At 36.9% G+C, this 25,883-nt stretch overlaps 1 protein-coding gene across 1 annotated transcript; it reads left to right on the plus strand.

The window, feature by feature from the left end:
• The first annotated feature begins 14,768 nt into the window (after nt 1–14,768).
• Nucleotides 14,769–16,012, plus strand: LOC104105120 (hydrophobic protein RCI2B-like). Its single transcript, XM_009613363.3, has 3 exons — nt 14,769–14,929; nt 15,420–15,525; nt 15,698–16,012. The coding sequence occupies exons 1-2, from the start codon at nt 14,843–14,845 to the stop codon at nt 15,501–15,503; spliced, it is 171 nt and encodes a 56-aa protein (XP_009611658.1). The 5' UTR covers nt 14,769–14,842; the 3' UTR covers nt 15,504–15,525; nt 15,698–16,012.
• Nucleotides 16,013–25,883: the final 9,871 nt, after the last annotated feature.

A 25,883-nucleotide genomic window follows, 5' to 3' on the forward strand; every position in this document is an offset into this window, starting at 1 on the left:
CTAACTTAAAATTTTCAATTATGAGACTAAGTGTCTCATTTCACTCCGAATTCCTTCCGGACCCGAACCAACTAACCCGGTAAGTCATAAAACAATTGTAAAGCATAAATTGAGTAGTAAATTAGGGGGGGTTATAATACTCAAAACGACATACCGGGTCGTTACATTCTCCCCCTCTTAAACAAACGTTCGTCCTCGAACGGGTTTAGAATCATATCCGGAGTCTTAAATAGGGTGGATATCTGCTACGAATCTCTCGCTCAATCTCCCAAGTAGCTTCTCAGACTGGCTGGCCTCCCCATTGTACCTTCACTTATGCTATGTTCTTTGATCTCAGTTTTCGAACCTGCAGGTCAAAAATAACCACCTGCTCCACTTCATAAGTCAAATTACCGTCCAGCTGTACTGTACTGACATCCAAAATATGAGACGGATCCCCGACATACTTTCGGAGCATGGATACATGGAATACTGGATTAACACCTGATAGACTAGGTGTCAAAGCAAGTTCATAAGCCACCTCTCCAATTTTCTTAAGTATCTCAAAAGGCCCAATATACTGAGGGCTCAACTTGCCCTTCTTCCCAAACCTCAACACACCCTTAATGGGTGAAATCTTAAGCAGAACCTTCTCCCCAATAATTTAAACAACACCACGAACCTTCCTATAGGCATAACTCTTCTGTCTAGACTGTGCCGTGCGAAGCTGTTTCTGAATCACTTTGACCTTCTCTAAAGCATCCTGAACCAAGTCACTACCCAATAGCCTAGCCTCACCTGACTCGAACCAACCCACCGGGGACCGACACCGTCTCCCATACAAAGCCTCATATTTGAATGCTTGACTGGTAGCTATTATTATAAGCAAACTCCGCGACTGGCAGAAATTGATCCCAAGAACCCCCAAAATCAATGACACAAGCGCGTAGCATATCCTTTAATATCTGAATAGTGCGCACGGACTGCCCGTCCGTCTGAGGATGAAATGTTGTACTCAACTCAACCTCTGTGCCCAATTCTCTCAGTACTACTCTCCAAAACTGTGATGTAAACCGCGTTCCCCGATCTGCAATGATGGACATTGGCACACCGTGTAGGCAAAACATCTCGCGGATATAAATCTCAGCCAACCGCTCCGAAGAATAATTGGCACCAATTGGAAAAAAATGCGCGGACTTAGTCAACCGATCTATAATCACCCAAACCGCTTCAAACTTCCTCAAAATCCGTGGAAGCCCAACTACGAAGTCCATGGTAATACACTCCCATTTCCACTCCGGAATTTCAAGCCTCTAAAGTAATCCTCTTGGTCTCTGATGCTCGTACTTTACCTGTTGACAATTTAAACACCGAGCTACAAATCCAACTATATATTTCTTCATTCGCCTCCACCAATAAAGTTGCCTCAAATCCTGATACATTTTCGCGGTACCTGGATGAATGGAATATAATCAACTCATGCAAACCATCTACATTAGGCACATATAGCCTGCCCTGCATCCGTAATACACCATCATCTCCAATAATGACTTCCTTGGTATCACCGTGCTGAACTGTGTTCTTAAGGACAAGCAGATGTGGATCATTATACTGGCGCTCTTTGATGTGATCATATAAAGATGACCGAGAAACCACACAAGCCAAAACTCGATTAGGCTCGGAAACATCCAATCTAACAAACTAGTTGGCCAAGGCCTGAACATCCAAGGCTAAATGTCACTCTGTTACCGGTAAGTATGTTAAGCTACCCAAATTCTTCGCCTTATGACTCAAGACATCAGCCACTATATTGGCCTTTCCGGGATGATAGAGAATGAGGATATCATAGTCCTTAAGCAACTCTAACCACATCCACTGCCGCAAATTAAGATCTTTCTGTTTGAACAGATGTTGTAGACTTCGGTGATCGGTATAAACCTCACAGTGAACATATTACAAATAGTGCTGCCAAATCTTCAAGGCACGAACAATAGCTGCTAACTCAAGGTCGTAGACTGGATAATTCTTCTCATGTACCTTTAACTATCTGGGCGCTTAGGCAATCACCCTACCGTCTTGCTTCAGCACTGCGCTGAGACCAATACGCGACGCGTCACAATACATAGTATAAGACTTTGAACATGTAGGCAACACCAATACTGGAGTTGTAGTCAAAGTTGTTTTGAGCTTCTGAAAGCTCTCATCACATTCATCCGACCACCTGAACGGAGCACATTTCTGGGTCAATTTAGTCATAGGCGATGCAATAAACGAGAAACCCTCCACGAAGCGACGATATTAACCGGCCAAGCCGAGAAAACTCTGAATCTCAGTAACTGAAGACGGCTTGGGCCAACTCTGAACTGCCTCTATTTTCATCGGATCCACCTTAATCCCTTCACCGAACACTATGTGTCCCAAGAATTCCACCGAACTAAGCCAGAACTCACACTTAGAGAATTTGGCATAAAGTTTCTCCTCTCTCAATCTTTGTAATACAATACCCAAGTGTTGTGCATGCTCTTCCTGGCTACGTGAGTACACCAGGATATCATCAATGAATACTATGACAAATGAATCAAGATATAGGATATTATCAATGAATACTACGAAAAATGAATCAAGATATAGATGGAATACACTATTCATAAAGTGCATAAATGCTACTGGGGAATTGGTTAGCCCAAAATACATCACAAGAAATTCATAGTGGCCATAACGAGTTCTGAATGTCGTCTTTAGAATATCCGAATCCCGAATTTTCAACTGGTGATATCAAGATCTCAAATCAATTTTGGAGAACACCCCCGTTCCCTAAAGTTGGCCAAATAAGTCATCAATATGCGGCAAGGGATATTTATTCTTGATTGTAACTTTGTTCAACTGCCTATAATCGATGCATATCTTCATAGTACCATCTTTCTTTTTCACAAACAGAACCGGTGCACCCCACGGTGACACACTAGGCCTAATAAACCCTTTTTCAAGGAGTTCATGAAGTTTCTCTTTCAATTCTTTTAACTCAGCTGGTGTCATACGATACGGAGGAATAGAAATGGGCTGAGTGTCTTGCACCGAGTCAATACCAAAATCAATAACCCTGTCAAGTGGCATACCCGGCAGGTCTGCAAGAAATACATCCGGAAAGTCTCGCACAATTGGTACTGAATCAATAATAGGAGTATTTGCATCAATATCTCTCACAAAGGACAAATATGACAAACATCCCTTTCCAACCATATGTTGGGCCTTCAAATAAGAAATTACCCTGCTAGGAATAAAATCTAGAGAACCTCTTCATTCAACCTTTGGTAACCCCGGCAGCGTCAACGTCACTTTTTTTGCGTGATAGTCCAGAATAGCATGACATAGAGACAACTAATCCATACCCATGATTACATCAAAATCAACCATACCGAGTAATAAGAGATCAACTCTAGTCTCCAGTTCCCCAATAGTTACCACACACAACCGATACACACGGTCTATAGTAATATTATCACCCACCGGTGTAGATACACCAATAGGTAAAACTAAAGACTCACAGGGCATGTCCATATAATGAGCAAAATACGATGATATATATGAATAAGTGGATCCAGGGTCAAATAATATAGAAGCCTCCCTGTGGCACACTGAAACAATACATGTGATCACTGCATCTGAAGCAACAACATCTGGCCTAGCAGAAAAAGCATAGAATCAGGCCTGACTGCCACCCAAACGCCTCCCCTTCTTGAGAGACCCCTAGCTGTCTGACCCCCACCCCGAGTTGGTTGGGCGGGTGGTGTAACTGTTGGTGCTGGTATTGTTGGTCGGGAACTCTATTGTAGATCCCCACTGAACAGCCTAGGACAATCTCTCTTGAAATGACCCAATTCTCTACACTCGAAACAACCCCTCCTCTAACAAAACTACAACTCCTGATAACCCAAAGAATTACCTGTAAAAGCCTGAACAGACGAGGTATGATGAGAACTCTGTGCTGGTAGTGCACTGAATGAAGCCTAGCATGAGTGAGAACTGTAAGAACCGTGGCTAGCTGATGCACCACGATGAGCTGGACGAGTCAGCTGAGCATGTCTGAAAGAACGACCCCTTCCGCAGTAAACTTGACCCCCTGAAGGAACACCGCTGAAAGCACCTGAACCACGAGGCCTCTTAGCCTCCCTCTCAACCCGCTCCTGACTGCGAACCATCTCAATCTGACGAGCAATGTCGACCACCTCATCGAAAGTAGCACCAGACACTCTCTCTATTGTCATGAGTGATCGTAGATGAAATGTGAGGCCATCTATGAACCTCCTGATCCTTTATCTGTCTGTGGGAATCAACCAGATAGCATGATAGGAAAACTCTGAAAATCTCATCTCATACTGCGTCACGGACATATCACCCTGATGAAGCTGCTCGAACTGCCTGTGCATCTACTCTCTGCGGGACTGAGGCATGAACTTCTCAAGGAATAGACCGAAGAATTGTTGCTAGGTAAGGGGTGCAGCACTGACCGACCTACGCCTCTCGTAAGCCTCCCACCATCTGAAGGCAGCCCTAGAAAACTAAAAAGTAGTGAACGAGACCCCACTGTTCTCCAATATACCCAATGTCTGAATCATCCGTTGACACTTATCTAGAAAACCTCGAGCATCCTCTGACTCAATACCGCTGAATGGTGGAGGTCGAAGCCTCTCAAATCTCTCAAGTCTTCTCTGCTCATCGCCTGCCATAACAGGAACTACCAGGGCCTGAGCAGCTGCGGTCGGCTGGGCTGGTAGTGACCCCGGTATCTGAAGTCCAATACTACCTGGTCTGGAGTACGGGCGACAGGGGTATGAGTACTTTCCCTGGCCTGAGAAGTGGAAGGTGCGGCCTTAGTCGAAACCACCTAAGCAAGACCAATACAAACTGTCAATATATGGGCTAGAGCTTCCTGAAGGCCTGGAATCACAATTGGTGTAGCTGGTGCCTGAGCAGGTCCCGCCGGCTCAACTATATCCAGAATCTGCTCTCGAGCTGGAGTAATTGGTGGTACTACAGGTGCTGCTCCAACTGCTGCACGACCTCTACCTCGAACCTGGCCTCTCGCGGCCCTAACTGGTGGTTGGCCGTCCGATCCGGTAGTACGTATCCTCACCATCTGTGAGAGAATGGAATAACAAAAATGTAGTTTTCAGAATCAGCAAATTCGCACGACAGAATACAAGAAAGTGAAATTTTTCCTAAGGGTTCTGCAGCCTCTCGCAGATAAGTACAGACGTCTCCGTACCGATCTGCAAGACTCTACTAAACCTGCCCATGACTCATGAGACCTATGTTAAGTAGGGCTCTGATACCAACTTGTCACGACCCAAAATCTCACCTGTCGTGATAGCGCATATCTCAATACTAGGCAAGCCGACAATCTCAATAAACTCCCATATCTTTTAGGTTTAAAACATAATGATTAAATTCAGCGGAAGAAAATTCACAAATACGTATATAAACACTCCCAAAACCCGGTGTCACTGAGTACATGAGCATCTAATATGAATACAAGTATGGAAAATACGGTCTATCATAGTCTGAGACCAAATACAGTAAAACAAGGAGATAGGGAAGGAGAGACAAGGTGTGCGAAACACGGCAGCTACCTATGAATCTCTGAAAAGTCAACCGTGGGAAAGAATCAAATTTTACTTTGAGTTTTAGCCTTCATTTATGTGTTCTTAGACCTTGAATAGCTTCGTTTATCCTATAATCGCAATCTCACAATGCTATAGTATTATGCAGTTTCATACAAACTCTTGTTTGAGATGTCACCAAACTTTGCCAAAACGGTTAGTCATTTGGGACTTAACCTTTTCAACTTCATTTTGGCCTTATAGGCACTTTCAATTTGATTTCCTCCTTACAAAAGTTTTTGATTTCGAAGCATCGGCTGCCATGGTCAGTCGGGGTCGACTTGGTGCGCTTGCCGAAACTGGGTGCCTTTTTTGCATATTAGCTTTTATCAAACGAGAGCCGTGTAAATCATTCTTGCCATCCTTTCTTTGCCTTAGTTTTTGGAGCAAAGTTAGACCGAAAGGGATTTAAAGAAAAACAAACAATGGAATGGAAGATGAGTTTAAACAAGAGGTGTCCCTTTCGGGGAAAGGAAAAGACTTATCTGGAGTACATGCAAACTTCAATGAACATGACATGCCTTTTGGACTGGATGCCTGATCTATGTAAACCGTCCGACTCTCAGAAATTCATCATGACTTTTGCCTCGAAATCGAGAAACCTTGCCCAGGACTATCAATACCAATGGCTGTGAAGATCCTCTTTTCGATCAGTAGTACCCTTTGCGGGTTTTCACGAGCTGACCTCTCTCATTTCTCTTCTCACCATCGCTTTATAGTGCCTTTTGCAGGTTTTCACTAACAAGACTCTCTCATTTTCATTTTCTCTTCTTGTCGTCACCTTATGGTGCCCGTGATGGTTTTCACCAATAAAACTCTCTCATTTATTTATCTCATTTATTTGTATCATATCCAAGTGACTGTATCCTCCAATTCTTGAACATTCTCGTTAATTGATCGGAATGACTTGAAAAGGATTTGGGTAAAAAATATTTGGATTGAATTACAACTTTGGAACCTTTCAGGCAAAACTAGCGCCGAACCATTATAACATTTGCCCGAGTTTCAACTTTTGGGGGGAATATGGATTTTTATTCTGGTGTGACTGAACCCTAGAGAGAGGTTGCCTACATATCCTTTCGAAATCAAGTCAAATGTAGTTCTATGAACATGAACTCTTTTGATTTTTGTTTTCTTTTCTTTTTCTTCTTCTTTCTCTTTTTTTTATATTTTTTTCGTCTTCTTTATTTTGTTTTTCTTCTCTTTTTCCTTTTTTTTAATAACATCTTCAGGTTCCAAAGAGGGTAATCAAAGAAAGGTAACCGGCTCAAAAGGGTTAGCAAAGGGTTGATAGTGTTTGGATAGCGAGAATAAAAGCCTTCGTTATCCCAATCAGAGAACATTAATGTTATATAGAGGATCAAACATAGTACCTTTTGACTGCATCAGTGTTGATAGTTGTTTCAGGGACATTTCCTTCGATACTTCCCAGATACAACGCTCTTTTTTGGCAGTACTCTCATTACAATGTATGGACCTTTCCAATTTGGAGCCAATTTTCCTTTAGCTTCTTCATGAGGTGGGAGGATATGTCTCATAATGAGTTGTCCTATTTCCAATTTCCTGGGCGGCACTTTCTTGTTATAGACACGGACCATTCTTTGTTGGTATAGCTGCCTGCGGCAAACTGCGGCCAATCGTTTTTCATCAATCAGTGTCAATTGTTCCAATCGGTTCTTAACCCAATCTTTATCCTCAATCTCGGCTTCAACAATGATCCGAAGAGAGGGAATCTTAACTTCGTTCCAATTTTCTATTTATTTTCTTACAAGCCTTGTCTTCAAAATATTCTGTTTCTTGATTCATTATTTCGAGGTCTGACAGCATTTTAGGATCTGGGCATGAAGTCCGCAAGCATGTCATGTCATTAAAATCTGCTTTAACAGAACTGAAAAGAGAATAAGAAAATGTAACAAGATTAAGAAAAGAGACATTCATGGACAATGAAATATTAATTTCATTTGACTTTGATTTTTTTTTTTAAATATAAGGGTTTACATCAGAAAGTAAGACAATAAAAGTAAAACATCTGGATTACAGCCTGAAATAATTCGGACACACAAAGGATAGCAAGACCGGCTACCGAGACTCCCGTCTGAGAGGGAGCTTTTAGGTTTGGCGACCGTTTTTTAGCTTTTCTTCTGTCTCGACAATGGCTGCAATTGACTTCAGTGTCGGATTATATTCCCCATCATCACAGATCATTCCAATTACTGGCCCATTGGTGTGAGTAGGCAGAGGATTGTTCGTCATATTGTGGGCCTCTTCATCCCCAAATATTATTGTCTTGACCTCGATGAGGTCTTCACTGCTCTTTTAAGAGTCCAACAGTCTTCAGTATCATGTCCCACTGCTCCAGAGTGGTATTCACATCTAGCATCAACTCAGTGTGAGGGGGACTAAGGGTTCGGCCAGTTCGGGGCCACTAGCTGCAGCAGACCTAGCCTGATTAGCTTTTAAAACAAACTTGAATATAATTTACCAATAGGGGTGAACTGATTCCTTCTGAGGGGCTCTCTTAGGTGAGGATTGTATTGGGGATCATTTGGTTAGGGGATTATATGGAGCTTGATAAGAACGAGCATTTCTAGGAAGTGGATCTCGGTTTTGTGTATAATGCAGTGGCCGCGTGTAAGGTTGCGCGTTCATCACCGCATAGGGAGGTGGTGCAACGGCCTATGATGTGGTCTTAAAGGTAGCATAACTCAAGATTCGACCCGTTTTTTAAACCATTTTCGATCATCTCCCCAATTTTGATAGCCTCGGCGAACGGATTACCCATAGCGGACATCATGTTCTAGAAGTAGCCCGCCTCTTGGGCCTGTTAAAAGACCGTAACCATTTCTGCTTCGTCCATTTGAGGCTTTACCCTGGCGGCTTGTTCGCGCTATTTGACAGCATATTCACGGAAAGTTTCCGCCGTTTTCTTTGTCAAACTAGACACAGAGTTCTCTTTTTGGATTTTTCACTCTTGCTTTCTTTCTTCTTCTTTTTTCCTTTTTTTTCGCTTTTTGTTTTCTTTGTTATTTTTGTCACTCTTTTCTTTCTTCTCTCTTCTTTTTCTTTCACTCAGTTTATTTGATGGCAATGATCGAATCCGATGGGAATTGCCTACGTATCATGACGCCGTATGAATCAGATCTTGCGTAGTTCGAGAAAAGATCATGAATAAAGTAAATAAATTAACTCTTTTTTCCTTTATTTGTTTTTACTCATATACAAAACAGATCACGAAATTTTAAATTTTTTTTTTTGGTTTTGTTTTTGGGGGAAATTTTGAAAGGGAACTTCCTTAAGAATAAAGAAAATATTTTTGGATTTTAAAATTTTCTTTTGATTTCCTTTTTTGGAAATTTTCGAAAGAAAGACTTCTAAAGAAGAAAGAAAATATTTTTGGCTCTTTTTTTTTTGGTAATTTTTGAAAGAAAGAAAATCTTTTTTGGATTTTGATTTTTTTGCCTTTGAATTTCCAAAAGAACGACTTCTAAAGAAGAAAGAAAATATTTTAGATTTTGATTTGAATTTGTTTTTCTTTTTTACGAATGAAAGACTTTAGAAAAGAAGGAAAAAATTTTTGGATTTGATTTTTTTTTTTTTGGATTTTCTAAGGAAAGAATTTTAAGAAGGAATTAAGGAAAGAAAAAATATTTTTTAGATTTTTATTTTTCAAAATTGGGGCCGGAACCGATGAGGTTTGCCTACGTATCTCACATCCGGTGAGAATCAGACCCGCGTAGTTCGGTCAAACCGACTATGTTCTCTTTTAATTTTTATGAAAATTAATCTTTACACCTCATACCAGACTACTAAAAATATTTTTAGTAAAAAAGGATTATTTGTACTAAACTAGGAGAATATATTTTTTTTTTCGCTCAACTAATTTTCTAAATCCGGTCAACAATGCAAGCAAGCCTTCCAAATGATGTAGCAAGTAGCACATAAGTGAACATAATGGTCTCAAAGAGGATACATGTCTTATACGGACCCAGCCCATGTGCCAAGTTTCGCTAAGTCAAATGCATGGGATGCAAATAAAGCGAACCTACTAGGGATATCTGGCATGGGGTTTGTTCTTCTAGGTTTAAATCCTATTGGAGAAGGTATCTAGACTGGCTTACTTGAGCGGACAACTCGAGCCGAGGAGGGTCAGCGTACTAGTAGCATTGCTTTTCGATTTAGCTGATAGAGCTCCCCGCCTAAAATATGTGCGACTAAAAATCCTTCATCGGGTGGCAAGCATCTCGGCTATCTCAAAGAAAATGGGCTATGTCAAGCAAATGTCCAATTTTAATTTCAAGAAGACTTAGAAGGGGTTCGGGAGAAGACAATTTATAATGTATAGTTCAACAATATCAAAGCGGTAAAAAGCAAACAAGTAGCACATTAGGCCCAAAACAAATACAATATATACCAAATTAATAAAGCCAAATAAAAGTCAACATGTACAAGCTCGAATTCTGGTTGAGTTCCCCAGCGGAGTCGCTAGAGCTGTCACACCCCTTTTCTACCCCCCAAAAGATGTATGTGTTTTATGGGTTATTGTGGGTTAAAGGGTTTTTCCAATTAAAGTGACAAATTTGAGTAGGGATCATTTTATTTACAGAGTCGCCACTTGGAATTGATTTTTTGGGTGTTCCAAGTCACCTTTTATTTGAATCCCTAGTCAAAGGAAGATTTGACTCTATTATTATTGGTGTACGAAAAGAAAGTCTGGGTAAAGAATTCTGTTGACCAGGGAGAAGGTGTAAGGCATTCCCCGAGTTCCGTGGTTCTAACACGGTCGCTTTATTGACTACATTTGGCTTATATTATTTTTGGATAACCTGTGTTTTATTGATTCTCATGTTTTACCTATGTCCGCTTTTATTGTTTGATTAGATTTATAAAAATTATCTTGAAATAAGTCACGCGTACGTGTACTCATTTTTGTTTGGCGTCAAGAATCATGTCACGCGTACGTGTACACAATTATTAACACACTTATTATTATTCGAAGTTGATTGGTCAAGTCACGTGAACGCGCACTTATATTATTTTTCTAAACTAATTTGAAATTACTGTAAGACCAAGAGTTTATGGATAGGAAATTATTTGAAAGTCGGAAAATATTTTAGCTATTTAAAGTATTGACAAGTTATCCACACTTAGAAATATTTACAACTTACTACTCTATCTTTGAAATTATGAGACATTTATCTATTATGGAAGAATGGGCTAATTATTAATCTAGTGACAAAAATTATTGGGCCTGGCAGATTTATACTCAATCCAACCCATGTCTAATTCTTTCTTTCCTATTAAATGTCGTAACTCATTTTTGGTTCGCTTACTTGAACTCCAACGCATGGCCCATTAATATGGCAAGATCTTCATTCTTAATTCTAAATAGCAAATCTCATTAAGATGAAATCCTATTCAAATAATCTGTTGACAAATAGCTTGAAACATGTAAAAAAAAAACTACAACATGACAATGTGTATAAATAAAATAGCACAAAAAATTATCACATGAACTTCTATAAGAACATCACACAAAACAATGAAATAATTAACAAAGGGAGGATAAGTAATGAACCTTTAAGCAAAAATCTCCTTCGGAACTTGATTAATGCAAAAACAATTCTGAGCCAAACAAGTACACCAAACCAAGGGCAAAACGGCAAATGAGCAGAAAATATAGCGACGATCCTTCTAAAACTCGAGCCCGGACAGAAACTCGATTGTACCTTGTGAGGCTGCTCGTTTTTGGTATGAGAGAGGTGACTACCAACTAAGCTTCACAGGGTATTTTTAGGCTTGAATTTGAGGCATTTTTGGGTCTTAAATAGGGTAATGAATTGCTAGATTTTTCGAAAGAAAGAGGAATAAAGAATGAAACGAGTAGAAATTCCCTTAGCGCAGAAGAAGAATTTTTTTTTTCAATTCTCTCCTCCCTCCCTCTCTCCCTTTTTTCCCCCACATTTTCTCATCTATTTATAGAAAAACAAATCTGAAATTTTTTCAGATTTGTTTTTTAAAATTATTTTATTATTTTTTAATTAAAAATTCTCACTTCCCATTTTTCTTCTTTTTAAAAAAAAAAATAAATTTCCCACTTTCCTTACTCTTATTTTTTTAATTTCTCACTTTTTTTTACTTTTATTTTTTTATTTTCCACTTATTTTACTTTTAATTTTCACTTATTTTATTTTCTTTTTTTAATTTTCACTTTCTTTTATTTTTTTTTAATTTTCACCTACCTTTACTTTTATTTTTTAATTTCAACTTTCTTTTACTTTTTATTTTTTAAATTTTCACATTCTTTTACTTTTATTTTTTTAATTTTCCACTTTCTTTTACTTTTTAAAAAAAATAATTTTTACCTACTTTTACTTTTACTTTTTAATTCCACACTTCTACTTTTTCCTATTTTTTATTCCCATCCGAAATTTAAAAAATATTTAATTTTTTTGGTTTTTAATTTATTTTATTTTAAAATAAAGATAAAAATAAAAATAGTATTAATAGTAATAATTGACCTTTTAAATTATTTTTAATTTTTACCCTATATATATTTTTTTTAAAAAGTGTAACAAAGCTAAAAAAATATATATTAAATTTCTAAAAATATTTACCTAGTAAAAGGTGATAAAAATTCAAATATAGTAAAAAAATTAGATGCTCACAATAACTATGCTTTGGATTCTCCTATATTTTTCCTCCTTTCATATTCTTAACATCGGATCTCCCCAAAAGTAAAAGAAAAAAAAAAGCAAACTAGTATTTCCTATGTTTAAAAAAAATTGTCTTAGTTTGATACACAAATCTTAATAAAAAAGAGAAGACTTTTGAGATGCGTGGTCTTAAATAAGCTATAATATTTGTGTAGTTGTAAAACTTTTGAAACTTGTGATCGGAAATCTATCATATCACTTGTGTGACTATAAATATTTTTTATTAAGAAAATATTAAAAAATGTTAATTTTTTTAAAACAGACTAATAAAAAAAAATAGTGTCAATCTTTTTAAATAGATCGGATAATGGGACAATATATTGAAATAGAGGGAGTACATGCAAATCACTGAAATAACAGTAAAAAGTGTCAGAAGAAGGTACATATAAATCCATGAAATAACAGTAATCCCATGGGAGATTCAAACCACAGGGAAGATGAATGGAATGTTTCGGACAGATTTAACAAAGGAATAACATGGAAAGAGGAAACACCAAAATTCAGAAATCATATCCCCAAACACGTCAAGGTATTTTCAATTCACAAGATAATACAATTGAGATCATATAACAAACAAAATATTGTCCTTATGCCAGCCATGACATGGTCCATGCTGTATTTGCCTAATCATGGGCATGGCCAAACGACAGTCACAAGGCACAATAATGTGTTGAGAGTCAATTAGTACTTGTTTTCAAATTGGCCAAATCCCAGTACCTTAAACTTACTCTGATTTCCACTTAAACACCTCAACTAACACTGTTTTCCATCAAACACTTAGTAGTACATTTAAACTGTACCTATTAGACACATACAACTTATGTGGCACAATGTGTGTACCAACACTTCTTCTAGGAGCGTGAGACTCCAAAAATTTTGTTTTTCAGTTTTTGTTTCTCATCCCCTCCCCCCTCCCCTCCACCTTACTGTCAAAAATGCAGCGGTCGCACATTAGTTTTCCACATTTACTATTTTTACAGTCACCGCATCCATTAACAACTATATCGGAAATCGTTTTCCTCTTCAATCTTCACCTACGGATGTTTCTTCTCAATGTTGCCTTTGCTGGTGTATTATTAGGTGCGACATTTATAATTTATGCAGGCAGGGAAGCACTATGGAAGATGCAACATTCTTGAAAAACTTTAAAGAAGTAATAATGAAATCTGTAAAAAATACCAAAACATTTAATGGCAAAAGATGAAAAAGATTGTGATGGTTTGCTTCTGTAATTGAGGTCTAAAATGCCCATCGATTTCCTACATGCTTTCTGTAGGAAAAAAAAAATAGTTACTACCGGAGTTAACCGGAGAAGATGAGCGGAAAACACCATTTTTGCCGCCGACCTCAGCTCCCTCCATCACTACCTCGCCATCACCATCATTCGTCTCACCTTACACACCTCGCCATCGAGCAACCTTTATTCATTTTGCTTTTTTTCTTCTGATGTTTTATTTACTTATTTTGCTCAAAAGTTTTTTTTTATTCAAAAGCCACATGGTGCTTTTTCATTTGTTAGTTTTGCCATGTCAGGCTCGTGAACTCCACCCATTATATTTTTTGTATTGGTTAGTCATGAGAGTTTGATAGGTACAAATTGAGTGATGTTAAAGTGTTTAATTGAAACAAGTGTCCGTTGGAGTGTTAAAATAAAATTTGACGCAAACTTTAGGGGCTCTATATGTATTTAGCCTTTCAAATTATATGTATTTAGCCTTTTAAATTTCATGTGGCTCATAAAATATCTGCACCTGCTTCCAAGGCCGACACAAACACGCTACCTACCGTTAAATTTTAAACTAACAGTACTATCACACACAGACACCGTAATATCAAAATACAAAAGAAAAAAAGCGCTTTTACCCCTTCTCTCAAGAGGGATGAAACAGATAATCCTAGTGGTCGACATGAAATGCATGTATTTAGAATTTTTATAACATGGATAAAGAATTAAGTGGGAATTAATTTTACTTCTTTAGATAAATAACTCAGTATTAAATCAAATATATTATTTAGCCTCTTTGAAGTATGTATGTCAGCACACAATATTAAATCAATTCTAAAGTACATGAGATACCTAATTTGATTGAAAGATTATAAGTTCACGTAGCCAATTATAAATCCGCCGGTGAATGCATGTGGAGAGGGTGGAAAACACTCCACGGAAGGGCCCCATGTTTACAGCTCCCTTCCACGTGGCTACACGAAATGAGAAACATCTGTGCAAATTCTATTCGTACGAGCAGAAAAGTTTTTATCAAAGTTAGAAAGGCAAAGCGGGGAAAGCAATTGATGAAGCAAACGCGTAAAGGAAGCTCGCATCCTCCGCGTGAAAGTACTAAACTAGCCCTCAAAGACAAATAGAGAAGCACACTACTACTCTTCTCACTCTATATATAGGATAACCACTTCCTCCTGTTTTTAAAGTAAATGTAACGTTCCTATATACAACAACGACCTAGTATAATTCGAATTCGAAAGAAGAGAAAAATGAGAGGCAGCACACTGACATTCATAGACATTCTGTTGGCAATCATCTTGCCTCCTCTTGGTGTTTTCCTCAAGTTTGGCTGCGAGGTACTCGCTCCCTTCTTTCTCCTACTAGTAGTTTTTTTCTTTTTTTGCTTTTGAAATTCAGCATTCAAATTCACTAGTCTAATTTAATACAAATCCAAAAGCCTACTGAATAAAACTCTTTCTTCTGGTTAACTTACTACTACTGTAGACACAAATTTCTGAGTATTGCCTGTAAAAACATGGCATCATTCCCCTTCTCTACCAGCCCTTGTAGAGGCAGACATAGAAAGAAAACAAGGGACTACCTTTTTCTCCTTTTTTATTTTGTCCTTTTTAGATTAAAGGATGGCGGGGGCTAAGGGGTAGCCGGGTAGGTGAGGTAAAGATTTTAACTTTGTGAGTTTAGGAGGCAAATATAAGTAAAACATTTAGTAGAGTACTAGTTTTGTTCATAAAAATTTGGAAAACTGTATAAAGAAGGTGCAGATATCGTATGATCAGAAAATTTTGTAGTTCCTTGTTAGCGTTATTAATATATTTCTGAAAACAGGCGGAATTCTGGATTTGTGTTTTGCTCACTCTCTTTGGATGGCTACCTGGTATTGTCTATGCTATTTATGTCCTCACAAAGTGATCAATCATCTTCCTTCCCTATGGTAATTTTTCTCAAATTTCATCTCTTTCTAGTGAAAAAGGGTACAAGCTTTATTCAACTAAGATTTAACAGCTTGAAGATGAGAAGATATTATAAAGTTCATACAATATACTACTAGTATTTAGGAAGAATATATAGTATCTGATTCCTTTTCTTTTTACTTTGTTTGACAGGATATTTGAAGGCCATTACTAAGTAACTTCACATCCGCTAATGGAGTATCTAGCTGCTGCTTTATTTATTCTTGGATGTTGTTTCTTCTAAGTTTACTCCCTCTCTGTTTTGTTTTTATTTGGTTATTCTTCTCTTGTCTATTGCAATAGAGAGATTTGGAAAGTTTGTTGATGAAGATATTTATCCTGTTTCAATGTCTTCAATACATTTGGGATTGTAATGTAACTTCCATTCTGTATTTTAATTGGATATACAAATAATTGCTACTACTACATTATACTATGATAAACATGTGGCTTATATTGTTTGTGTCACAGCTGGCATCAGTCTATAACTTCTCTCTGTGCTAGTGTAACTACGGTAATTTTGGTAGGTAGTGTATTTCAATAGACGTGTCCGATTTAATCCACAAACCTTCTGATAATTATCAACTTGATATTGTAATGGGGTCAATAATATTCTCTTTTTACAAAAGAAAAGAAAAATGGGGACAAAGAGCACTCACAAATCAAAAGAGCACTCACAAATCACAATCATCATTAAAGGCCAAAGCAGCAATGACACAATAGTGTTGTTTTTCTTTAGGATACTAATAAAGCCCTGACTATGACTAAATTCTCTACGTTCTGCCAAATTACGCACCAAAGTCGGCAAATGTGTCTAATTAAGGTGTACTTTCTTCATCTTTTAGCATACAAACGCAATTTCGAGAAGTGGTGACCAATTGGTAATTGGTGACTGGCCAGAATAAATATAGAAGCAAATAAGACTCTTAAACAAGTAATTTCCTCTATTATAATGGACAGTATTCTATTTCAAATAAAAAATGATTTGGGACAATCGATTTGAACAAAAACTAAATCCCGTAGTCAGAACAGAATTAAAGCTATCACCCCCACTAAAACATCTCAATCACAGGTTAAAAAGCGTCATCAGGTATTCTCGGAAGAAGGCATTCTACATGCAAATCAAATGAAATATCCATGATCACAAGGAAAATTTTCAAAACCACACCTCAAGATTTAAAATGGGAATAACATGGAAAGAGGAAATACCAGAATCCGGAAATCATATTCCCAAACACCTCAAGATATTTTCAATTCACAAACATAATACAACCGAGATGATAACGAAATATTGTCCTTACGCCAACTATGTCACGGTCCATGCCTATATGTGCCTGATAGCTCATGGACAAAGGACTGTCAAAAGGCACTAATATGTTAAAGAGTCCATTAATACTGTTGTAAAGGCAGCCTGACTAACAATGACAGGCAGCCCAGCGTCCAGTATGTCCTTTTCTTCTCAATCAATGGTTGGGCATTGATGTATTGAAGACTCAGGATGCACGGCTCATACAACATCTGCACCACCTTCCAATGCTGATACAGACACGCTACCTATTTTTGGCCTTAAAACTAATAATTGTACATGGGGATGAGCACATATCAACACAGCTATCAACTATGCTTGCTAGAATATCCTAGTATTACACACATACAGACACCACAACTCAAAGTACAATTAAAAAACAGGCGCTTTTACCCCGTCCCAAGAGGAATGAAGCAGAGTTATGATTCGTCCCTTCATTCATGAGCAAAAGATGCATATAATTTTTTTTCATTCTTTAAACTGCCATTCACGACGACACATAGGGCAATGTGCTTGAGCCGATTGAGAATTTACCCACTTCAAGATACAATGAAGATGAAATGCATGGTTGCAAGCACCCCATACTGCAAAGACAAGTAAATTATCGAAGCATTAATAATAGCCTTAAAAAAGGGAGCCAGACTCCAGAGAGGTCATGTCGATACCATCCACAGAAAGATAATTAACTCTAACCATAACGCAAAAATCAAATGTTTCTATAATGTGAACTATCCGGTTTCACTGATAAATGATAGCTCAACAACTACGATTATGATTGCTCGTAACCACCTCCAAAAGGAACAATCGATGTTATTTGGATCTCAGTAGCTGGTTAAAAAAAACTAAAATTTAAAGTTGAACGGAGAGATCGGTATGGGTCATGAATCAAACTGCCGTACGAATTTCTCAAGTAACAGCAATGTGTTTGTTACCGACATGCCAGCATGATTTGTTTATTCTCTGTTAAGGTTAACGATTGAGAGAGAGCTATAGTTATGTCTGGGAGAAGAGGGAGGATGTGAGGCTAAGGGTTACAACAGCTTGAAGTTTGAACAAAAAAAATATGTAAAGACATGTACTATGGTAGCTAACTAAAAATAGACAAATCATGCATCCGCAAATGGACATATTTTTCATGCATATTAAAAAAATGTACTCATAATGAATATACATAAAAATGCAAAGAGTGGAGGAGGGTAGGGGACTCATCCCAGAAAATAAATCAATAAACGAGGTTGTCAAAATCTAATTGCACTCATGGCCTTAGTCGATAACAAATGAAAAGACAGCTCTGCTAACATATCTAGCAGACTGCTTTTTTCCATCTACCTGTAGTGTCTCCATCTTTCATGATATAGCCCGACAGACTTTTCAATTAAACTAAGAAAAAAACTACAGAAGAATCCTGATGCTTACTCGTATCTGCAAACTGCAGTAGTTTCACTATATGAATAATAAAAACATATGAATCAGTATTATTAGCTACTGATGAAATGGACTAGCAATAATTTGCAGAGAGTATGTTGGCAACTGATAATATCTGCAATGTTAAAGGGTAGCGTGGGAGTGTTCGTGATATCCCTCGAAGTATCAAAAGGATAACCTAATCGGCTCATTGAGTAGCAGTCTATATATAGTACGAATTAAGTGCCTAAACTCTAGAAGAGATTGCCCACAGTGAGGAGATTACTTCAAGACAGAACACCTACTTGTTCTTGTGTTTATAACCTGGAGTCTAGATAGATAGATAGATAGAAATAACACCTGGAGGATACTGAGATGACATATATCACTTTTTTATCCTTTGTTATTCTCTTTTAATTATTTTTTTTGTTATTCTTTATTTATGTTTTTGAAAAAGATTTTTGTTATTCTTTATTAAGGCTACAAATAGAGAAAAGCAACCAGAAAAATTGTGACATGTGAAGAGCAAAAAAACGTGGTGTTCGAGTTGGCTGCATGTTGTGTGCAGCTCGACTAATCTACATATATCTGTTTCCTCCCACCAGTTAGGTACCATGTAGCCATCAAGTTTTAGGGATGAGACGAATTCACATGACACGCTTCTGCCGAGATTCAGATCTTTATTACAAAGTTGTCACTCCATCTCTTCTACCTCTAGGCTATCACTTTCAAAAAATCTATGTCTCTCTTAGTGCCCTTCCAAAACTAGTACCACACAACTAGTAAAGGTATAGGGTAGAGCACATAAAATGTACCAACACAAACAAAAGACCTTGGGAACGAGTTATCACAAAGAGAAACACAATCCTAACAATAACTAAATAGAACAATCAGAGCTTGATGGTGAAATGAATACAAGGAAGACAACATCTTATACAGCTCATCCACCTTTTTTATAGGTCCAGTTCGTCCACCTTTACTATATAATCTCCACAATCTTACACCAAATCAAATGAACTAAAACTAATTATGTCATCCAGTAGGGCATTTGACAGGGAACACTTAATATGTAAACCTCAAAAACTAAAGCAGGGGCATTTTTCCCATTTAGACAAAGAAATGGTGAATACACAGAGAATTTTCTTTTTCCTTTTGGCAAGAATAGTCCAGCAGATTTGTGGCCTCAATTGAAGGGCACAACGCAAAGTCTACAACAACAACAACATACCCAGTATAATCCCACACTACTCAAGATAAGGTATTAAGGAAGAAGAAGAAAGAGGGGGGAGAAAGAAAGACGAGGGAGACAAAAGATGATAAGGAAAAAGAGGAGAAAAAGTAGCATCATATAGTAACAATCAGAGCAACAATTTCCAGTAAAAGGGAGAAATAGTAGCATCAAATAGTAACAATCAGGGAGCAACAATTTTCAGTAGCAATTTTCAAAAACAATGGGTGTGGTTGTTAAGTACTAGATATAAAAACAAACCGAAAGGAAGTAACTTTCAACCAACAACAAGAATATTACTAGTACTATTGGTAAACCTAAGAGAAACTTACAACTACCTGTCAACCCACCACCTTAACCCTCGACCTTCACACCTTCCTATCGCTAGTCATGTCCTCGGTTAGGTGAAGCATCGACATGTCCTGCCTAATCACTTCTCCCCAATACTTCTTTGGCCTACCCCTGCCCTTGCTCAAACCCGCCATGGTAAACCTCTCACACCTTCTGACCGCGGCATTTATGTCTCTCCTCTCACATGCCCAAACCATCGCAGCCTCGATTCCCGCAACTCGGCTTCCACGATGCCACTCCCACCTTGTCCCTAATAACTTCATTCCTAATTTTGTCTTTCCTGGTATGTCCACACATCCATCTCAACATCCTCATTTCAGCTACGCTCATCTTCTGGACAAGAGACTTCTTGACGGGCCAACACTCAGCTCCATACAACATAGCCGGTCTAACCACCACTCTGTAGAATTTGCTCTTAAGTCAAGGCGGCACATTCTTATCGCATAAAAACCCCGAAGCTAGCCTCCATCTCATCCAACCCGCTCCAATGGGGTGGGTAACATCCTCGTCAATCTCCTCGTTGCCTTGGATTATAGACCCAAAGTCTAAGAACCAAAATATTATGATGCTTGAATTATTTCACCAATTGCATCAATATCTCAAGGTTGCAAGAACAAATACATATTGACAATGTACAGACAAATAAGAGTATAAGACACTACCAATATGCAATCTACAAAAAAGAACCTTTTATCTAAATAAATTAGAATTGCGGGGTAACCCATCGGATATGCAGATATACCAGGTTTACATGAGAAATGTAATTCAGTAGCTTAAATGACTGAGGAAACTATCAAGTAGAGATAAATAGGCTTACTTAGTGGACAATCGTCACCAGGGAGTTTGCAATCAGGACAACAGCCATCAAAAGCCATCCTACATATTCCACAAGTTTCGTCCTGAGCGTCCCATGTCCACGAAGCAACTGCATGCCATCTGCAATACACAAGTAACAAAGTAAGCAAACCATGCAGTCTTAAGAACAAAAACAATTAATGTCACATGCCATGAAGAGGACATACTCTATTCACGATTTCACGATCCCAGCAAAACGCCCAGCAGAACAGGTTAAGGGAAATTTCATGTTATAGTCCATCACAATGAAATATGCCAGCATATCCTTCTGCCAAAGCATCTAATCTACTTGCAATATAAAGCTACCCTCAATTTAATTAAGAAAATCGAAATATGCACCTATACACCTCATAAAAAATGTGAAATATTAGACGGAATATAAACTGAAGTAGATTTTCAGAGCAAAAAAACAAAGGACTAGTAAAAATGCTTCTTTGTAATCCCTAAGCAGTTCAATGGCTGCACATTCTCCAAAAGATTCAGAAATTAATAATATTAAAATCCCAAGATCACAAGATAAGTCAAATCCAATCATTAATTACATATTTTGCCAGAAAATGTGTTTGCATGATTCAGTAACAGTTGCTATAATTCACTGCAATTATTATCTGCTCCTATGGAATCAACATATATATTCCGTAGTCTTCATTTAAACATTACAAATCAGTGAAATAATCACAAAAGGATACGCAAAATCTTGACTTTCATTGGCTCGCTCTCTGCAATTTCAAGACCACAAAAAAAGTGAGTCCACAAAAAGGGAATTCGTAAATTCCACAGTGAAATGAAAATTGAGACATTCTTGACTGAAAACTAATAAAAATTAATGTTTTGGAAGAGAAATTAACCTTTTCCAAAGACAAAATTGATGCGTTAATCTATGATTTCTGCGTGAAAATTTGAACTGAAATGTTCTCTTTTTAGGGCTTTATACGAACTTTTTGAAAGTGGCGGAAAAATTATTGAAAAATATATCTTGGGTCTACCTTGGAAGCAACAGGCTTCTTGGGCTAAGCTGTTGTCACATGGCCCGTAATCCAACGAGGGAGCCTGGCCCAGTCTATATTGTAGAAATGGCGCAGAATAGCCACTTTTTAACATAGTATTTAGTTTTTATCCAGTATTTTTAATGTTGAGCAAAAATAGTCACTACTCTATTAAAATTAATACGAAAAGGTATTTTTACCCTTTCTTCATGAGTGTTGTGTAAATATTAAGGACATGGTGTCCTTCACATTTACACTGCATACATAAAGTTAAGGACGCCATGTCATTTGTCACACCTCCTTTTTTTCGAGGGGATAGGGGATAGAGAGGTTTTTCAATTGAAGTGACATTATTCGAAATGGAATTATTTATTTATTCAAAGTCTCCAGTTGAAATAATTTATGGTGTCCCAAGTCACCGATTTATTTTAAAATCCCAAATCAAAGAAATTGACTCTATTTATGGTGCGCGAACACAGAAGACCGGGTAAAGAATTATGTTAACCCGGGAGAAAGTGTGAGGCACTCCCGAGTTTCGTGGTTTTAGCACGGTCGCTTAACAATTAATACTTGGCCTAATTATCTGATTTTGTTTTATTATTTTTTTTACTTTTTAATTATCTGATTTATTACCTGTTTTAAACCTATTGTGCATTTTACCTTTGACCGTTTTTAATTATGTATTTAAATCAATTTTTAGTATTTATGGAGTTATTTATTGAATAAGTTACGATGTCGTACACTTGTCGTTTGGTACACATTGCAAACCGCGCCACGTGAAACGCACCCGCGATTTATAACATGTTTATTATTATTATTTGAAGTTATGGTCAAGTCGCGTGAAACGCGCACTCGAATTGGGATTTACGTATCGTGACCATGCCACGGGAACCGTACCCATGGCCACGATAATTTATTAATCGCGCCTAAAGCAAGCTACAAAGTTTATGAATTATTTGTCTTAAACTAATTTGAGATTTGTAAAGCCATAAGCGTATGTCATTGTAGAAAAGCATGAAATAGATTAAATTAATTATTCAAGAACTACAAAAGGGGGTCATTGTATGAGATTAATGGGCCTAGCAGATTTCAAGTCGTGGCCCAAAAATAAAATAACTTTCTTCATTAGCTTATAGTAACCTCACAACTCCACTTCCTTCAACAACTCATGTGTCTAGGCCCAAATATTGGATCTTCACCAGTGACATAATTCTAGTTAAACTTGTTTAACAACTTAACTCTATACTTTAGACAATTGATAGCTTAATTTAAAACAAAGATGGAACTACTAAAGCTCATTTATTAACACATGAATGACTACTAAATAACTAAATAGAGACATAACATTGCTTGAGCTTCTATTTCAATAAGAAATTATTATTTTTTTATAAACAATCACAACTCACTTATCAATTAGCAAATTTCATTAAACCATTCATGGATGAACCCATTTTTAAGAGAACATGCTAATGAACTAAAATAAATATACAAAGAGAAAGCTCAAAAATTGGCATGTTTAACACAGAATAATTTCATTCATTCAAGATATAAATGAACACCAAAGAACGCCAAAAGAAAAAAGAAGCAACTCATATCATTAATCAAAACAAGATAATAAGTGGACCTCAAAAGTTGAATCTGAAACTTTACGGTTTTACAACTTTGAATTTTAAACTCATTCAGACCGCACGCAAGACCTTAAACGGAGCATCGAAACTCGTCGACAACCTCAACTAAAAACCTCATTGTTTCGTCTGGGTTTGGATGGTAGTTTATGATATTAAAAGGGCTTTTCTATGGAGGTTTAAAGGTTATTTTTGGGTGGTGAAGCTGCTGGTTTTTTTGAAAGAAAGACGAAAAAAGAATGACACAAGTAGAAATTCCCTTATCCTAAAAGAAGAAAATAAATTTTTCTCAATTCTCTCCTCCCTTTTTTTCCCTCTCTCCCCCTTTTTTCCCTTACATTTCTCTTCTATTTATAGAAAAAAAATTCGGAATTTTCAGATTTGTTTTATTTATTGTTTATTTATTTTTTTATTTTTAATTAAAAAGAATTTCCACTTCCCATTTTTCTTATTTTTTTAAAAAAATAATTTCCCACTTTCCTTTACTTTTATTTTTTAATTTCTTACTTTTTTTAATTTTACTATATTTAAATTCCCACTTTTATACTTTTTGTTTATTTTCCACTTATTTCACTTTTCTTTTTTTTATTTTCCACTTATTTTACTTTTTTTTTAAAAAAATTCAGCTACCCTTACTTTTATTGTTTAATTCCAAATTTTTTTTACTTTTTATTTTTTTAAATTTTCACATTCTTTTACTTTTATTTTTAAAATTTTTCACTCTCTTTTACTTTTTAATTAAATAATTTTCACCTACTTTTACTTTTACTTTTTAATTTTATATTTCTACTTTTACTATTTTTTTAATTCCCATCCATATTTTTTTAAAAATAAAATAATAATAATTAGTTTTTATTTATTTTCTATTTTTTTTTAAATTTATTTTATTTAAAAATAAAGAAAAATAATACTAATATTAATAATTGACCTTTTAAATTATTATTAATTTTTACCCTATATAAAAAAATGTAACAAAGCTTAAAATATATATATTAAATTTTTGAAAATATTTACATAGTAGAAGGTGATAAAAATTCAAATATAGTCAAAAATTAGGTGCTCACAGCTGCCCCTCTTTGCTTGAAAACATGAAGAGTTTTTAGGCAAAGACTAGGTGAGCCATGTGACTAATTTTTTACCAAACCATTATTCAAAAGGAAAAAAAATAAAAGATAGGGTGCAACCGAGTCCTGATTTTGGACAGGCTACATATCCCGGGTTATAGGAGAATCAAGTCACGTATAGTTCTAGGAGAATAGTGTAATGATGAGTTGAGGAATCGAGTGAGGTTCCGTCGAGGCTCCAGTCCACGGTCCTGCTGTTATATCAAAATAAAAAAGAAACTAAACAAGCCTATCAGTTATGAGTTACAAGATTCCTATCTATGAGTCTTCAGAAACTTGATCTTGAGTCTTGACTGGTTCTTCATGCAGACTCTGATCTAAACCTTGATGCTCGCTAGCTGTAGGTTCTAGTTCATTTTTCTATAGCTTCTTCTAATCAAAACGGGACTCCAATGCTCGTGGCTTCAGTCATGTCTTGAGCATTCCACATCTTTTCAATTGCTTTTGCATTTTGGATTCACTTTTTTTTTCTTTTATTCTGAATTTAGACTTCTTCTTTTGGTCATCTCGAACCCTGTGCCTCGAGGTAAAACCTACTCAGACACCAAAACAAACAAACAAACGAAATATCTCTGCCCCAGTTTGCACTAGAAAAATTTCGTGAGTTATTATAACAAATTCTAAACTACTTCTTTATTGAAAGCAATAAAAGGTCGGAAGTGGTGTACCCTGAAAAAGTCTTTTTTTTGGATGGTGTTCTTTTATTGTCAAAAGGATGTCTCAACTAAGGATTGGTGTACCTTATGTTGGAAAAATATGATCAGGGAATGGGATACCCTATATTGGAAAAGATATCGGGGAGTGGTGTACCCTGCATTTAAAATCAAATCAACTAGGGAGTGAAGACTCTATGTTGAAAAAATAGACTAGGGAGTGGAGACTCTATGTCTAAAAATAAAATCAACTAGGGAGTGAAGACCCTATGTTGGAAAGGATACTAGGGAGTGGAGACCCTATGTTGGAAAAGAGACTAGGGAGTGGAGACCCTATGTCTAAAATAAAATCAACTAGGGAGTGGAGCCCCTATGTTAGAAAGGGTGACTAGGTAATGGAGACCCTATGTCTAAAATAAAATCAACTAGGGAGTGAATACCCTATGTTGAAAAAGAGACTAGGGAGTGGAGACCCTATGTCTAAAATAAAATCAACTAAGGAGTGGAGACCCTATGTTGGAAAAGAGATAAGGGAGTGGAGACCCTATGTATAAAATAAAATCAACTAGGGAGTGAAGACTCTATGTTGGGAAAGAGACTAGGGAGTGGATACCCTATGTTCAAAATAACTTCAACTAGGGAGTGGAGACCCTATGTTGGAAAAAAGACTTGGGAGGGGAGACCCTATGTCTAAAAACATCAACTAGGGAGTGGAGACCCTATGTTGGAAAAACGACTAGGGAGTGGAGACCCTATGTCTAAAAACATCAACTAGGGAGTGGAGACCCTATGTTGGAAAAGCGACTA

The sequence above is a fragment of the Nicotiana tomentosiformis genome, chromosome 1, assembly GCF_000390325.3.
Source record: "Nicotiana tomentosiformis chromosome 1, ASM39032v3, whole genome shotgun sequence".
Taxonomy (NCBI): domain Eukaryota; kingdom Viridiplantae; phylum Streptophyta; class Magnoliopsida; order Solanales; family Solanaceae; genus Nicotiana; species Nicotiana tomentosiformis.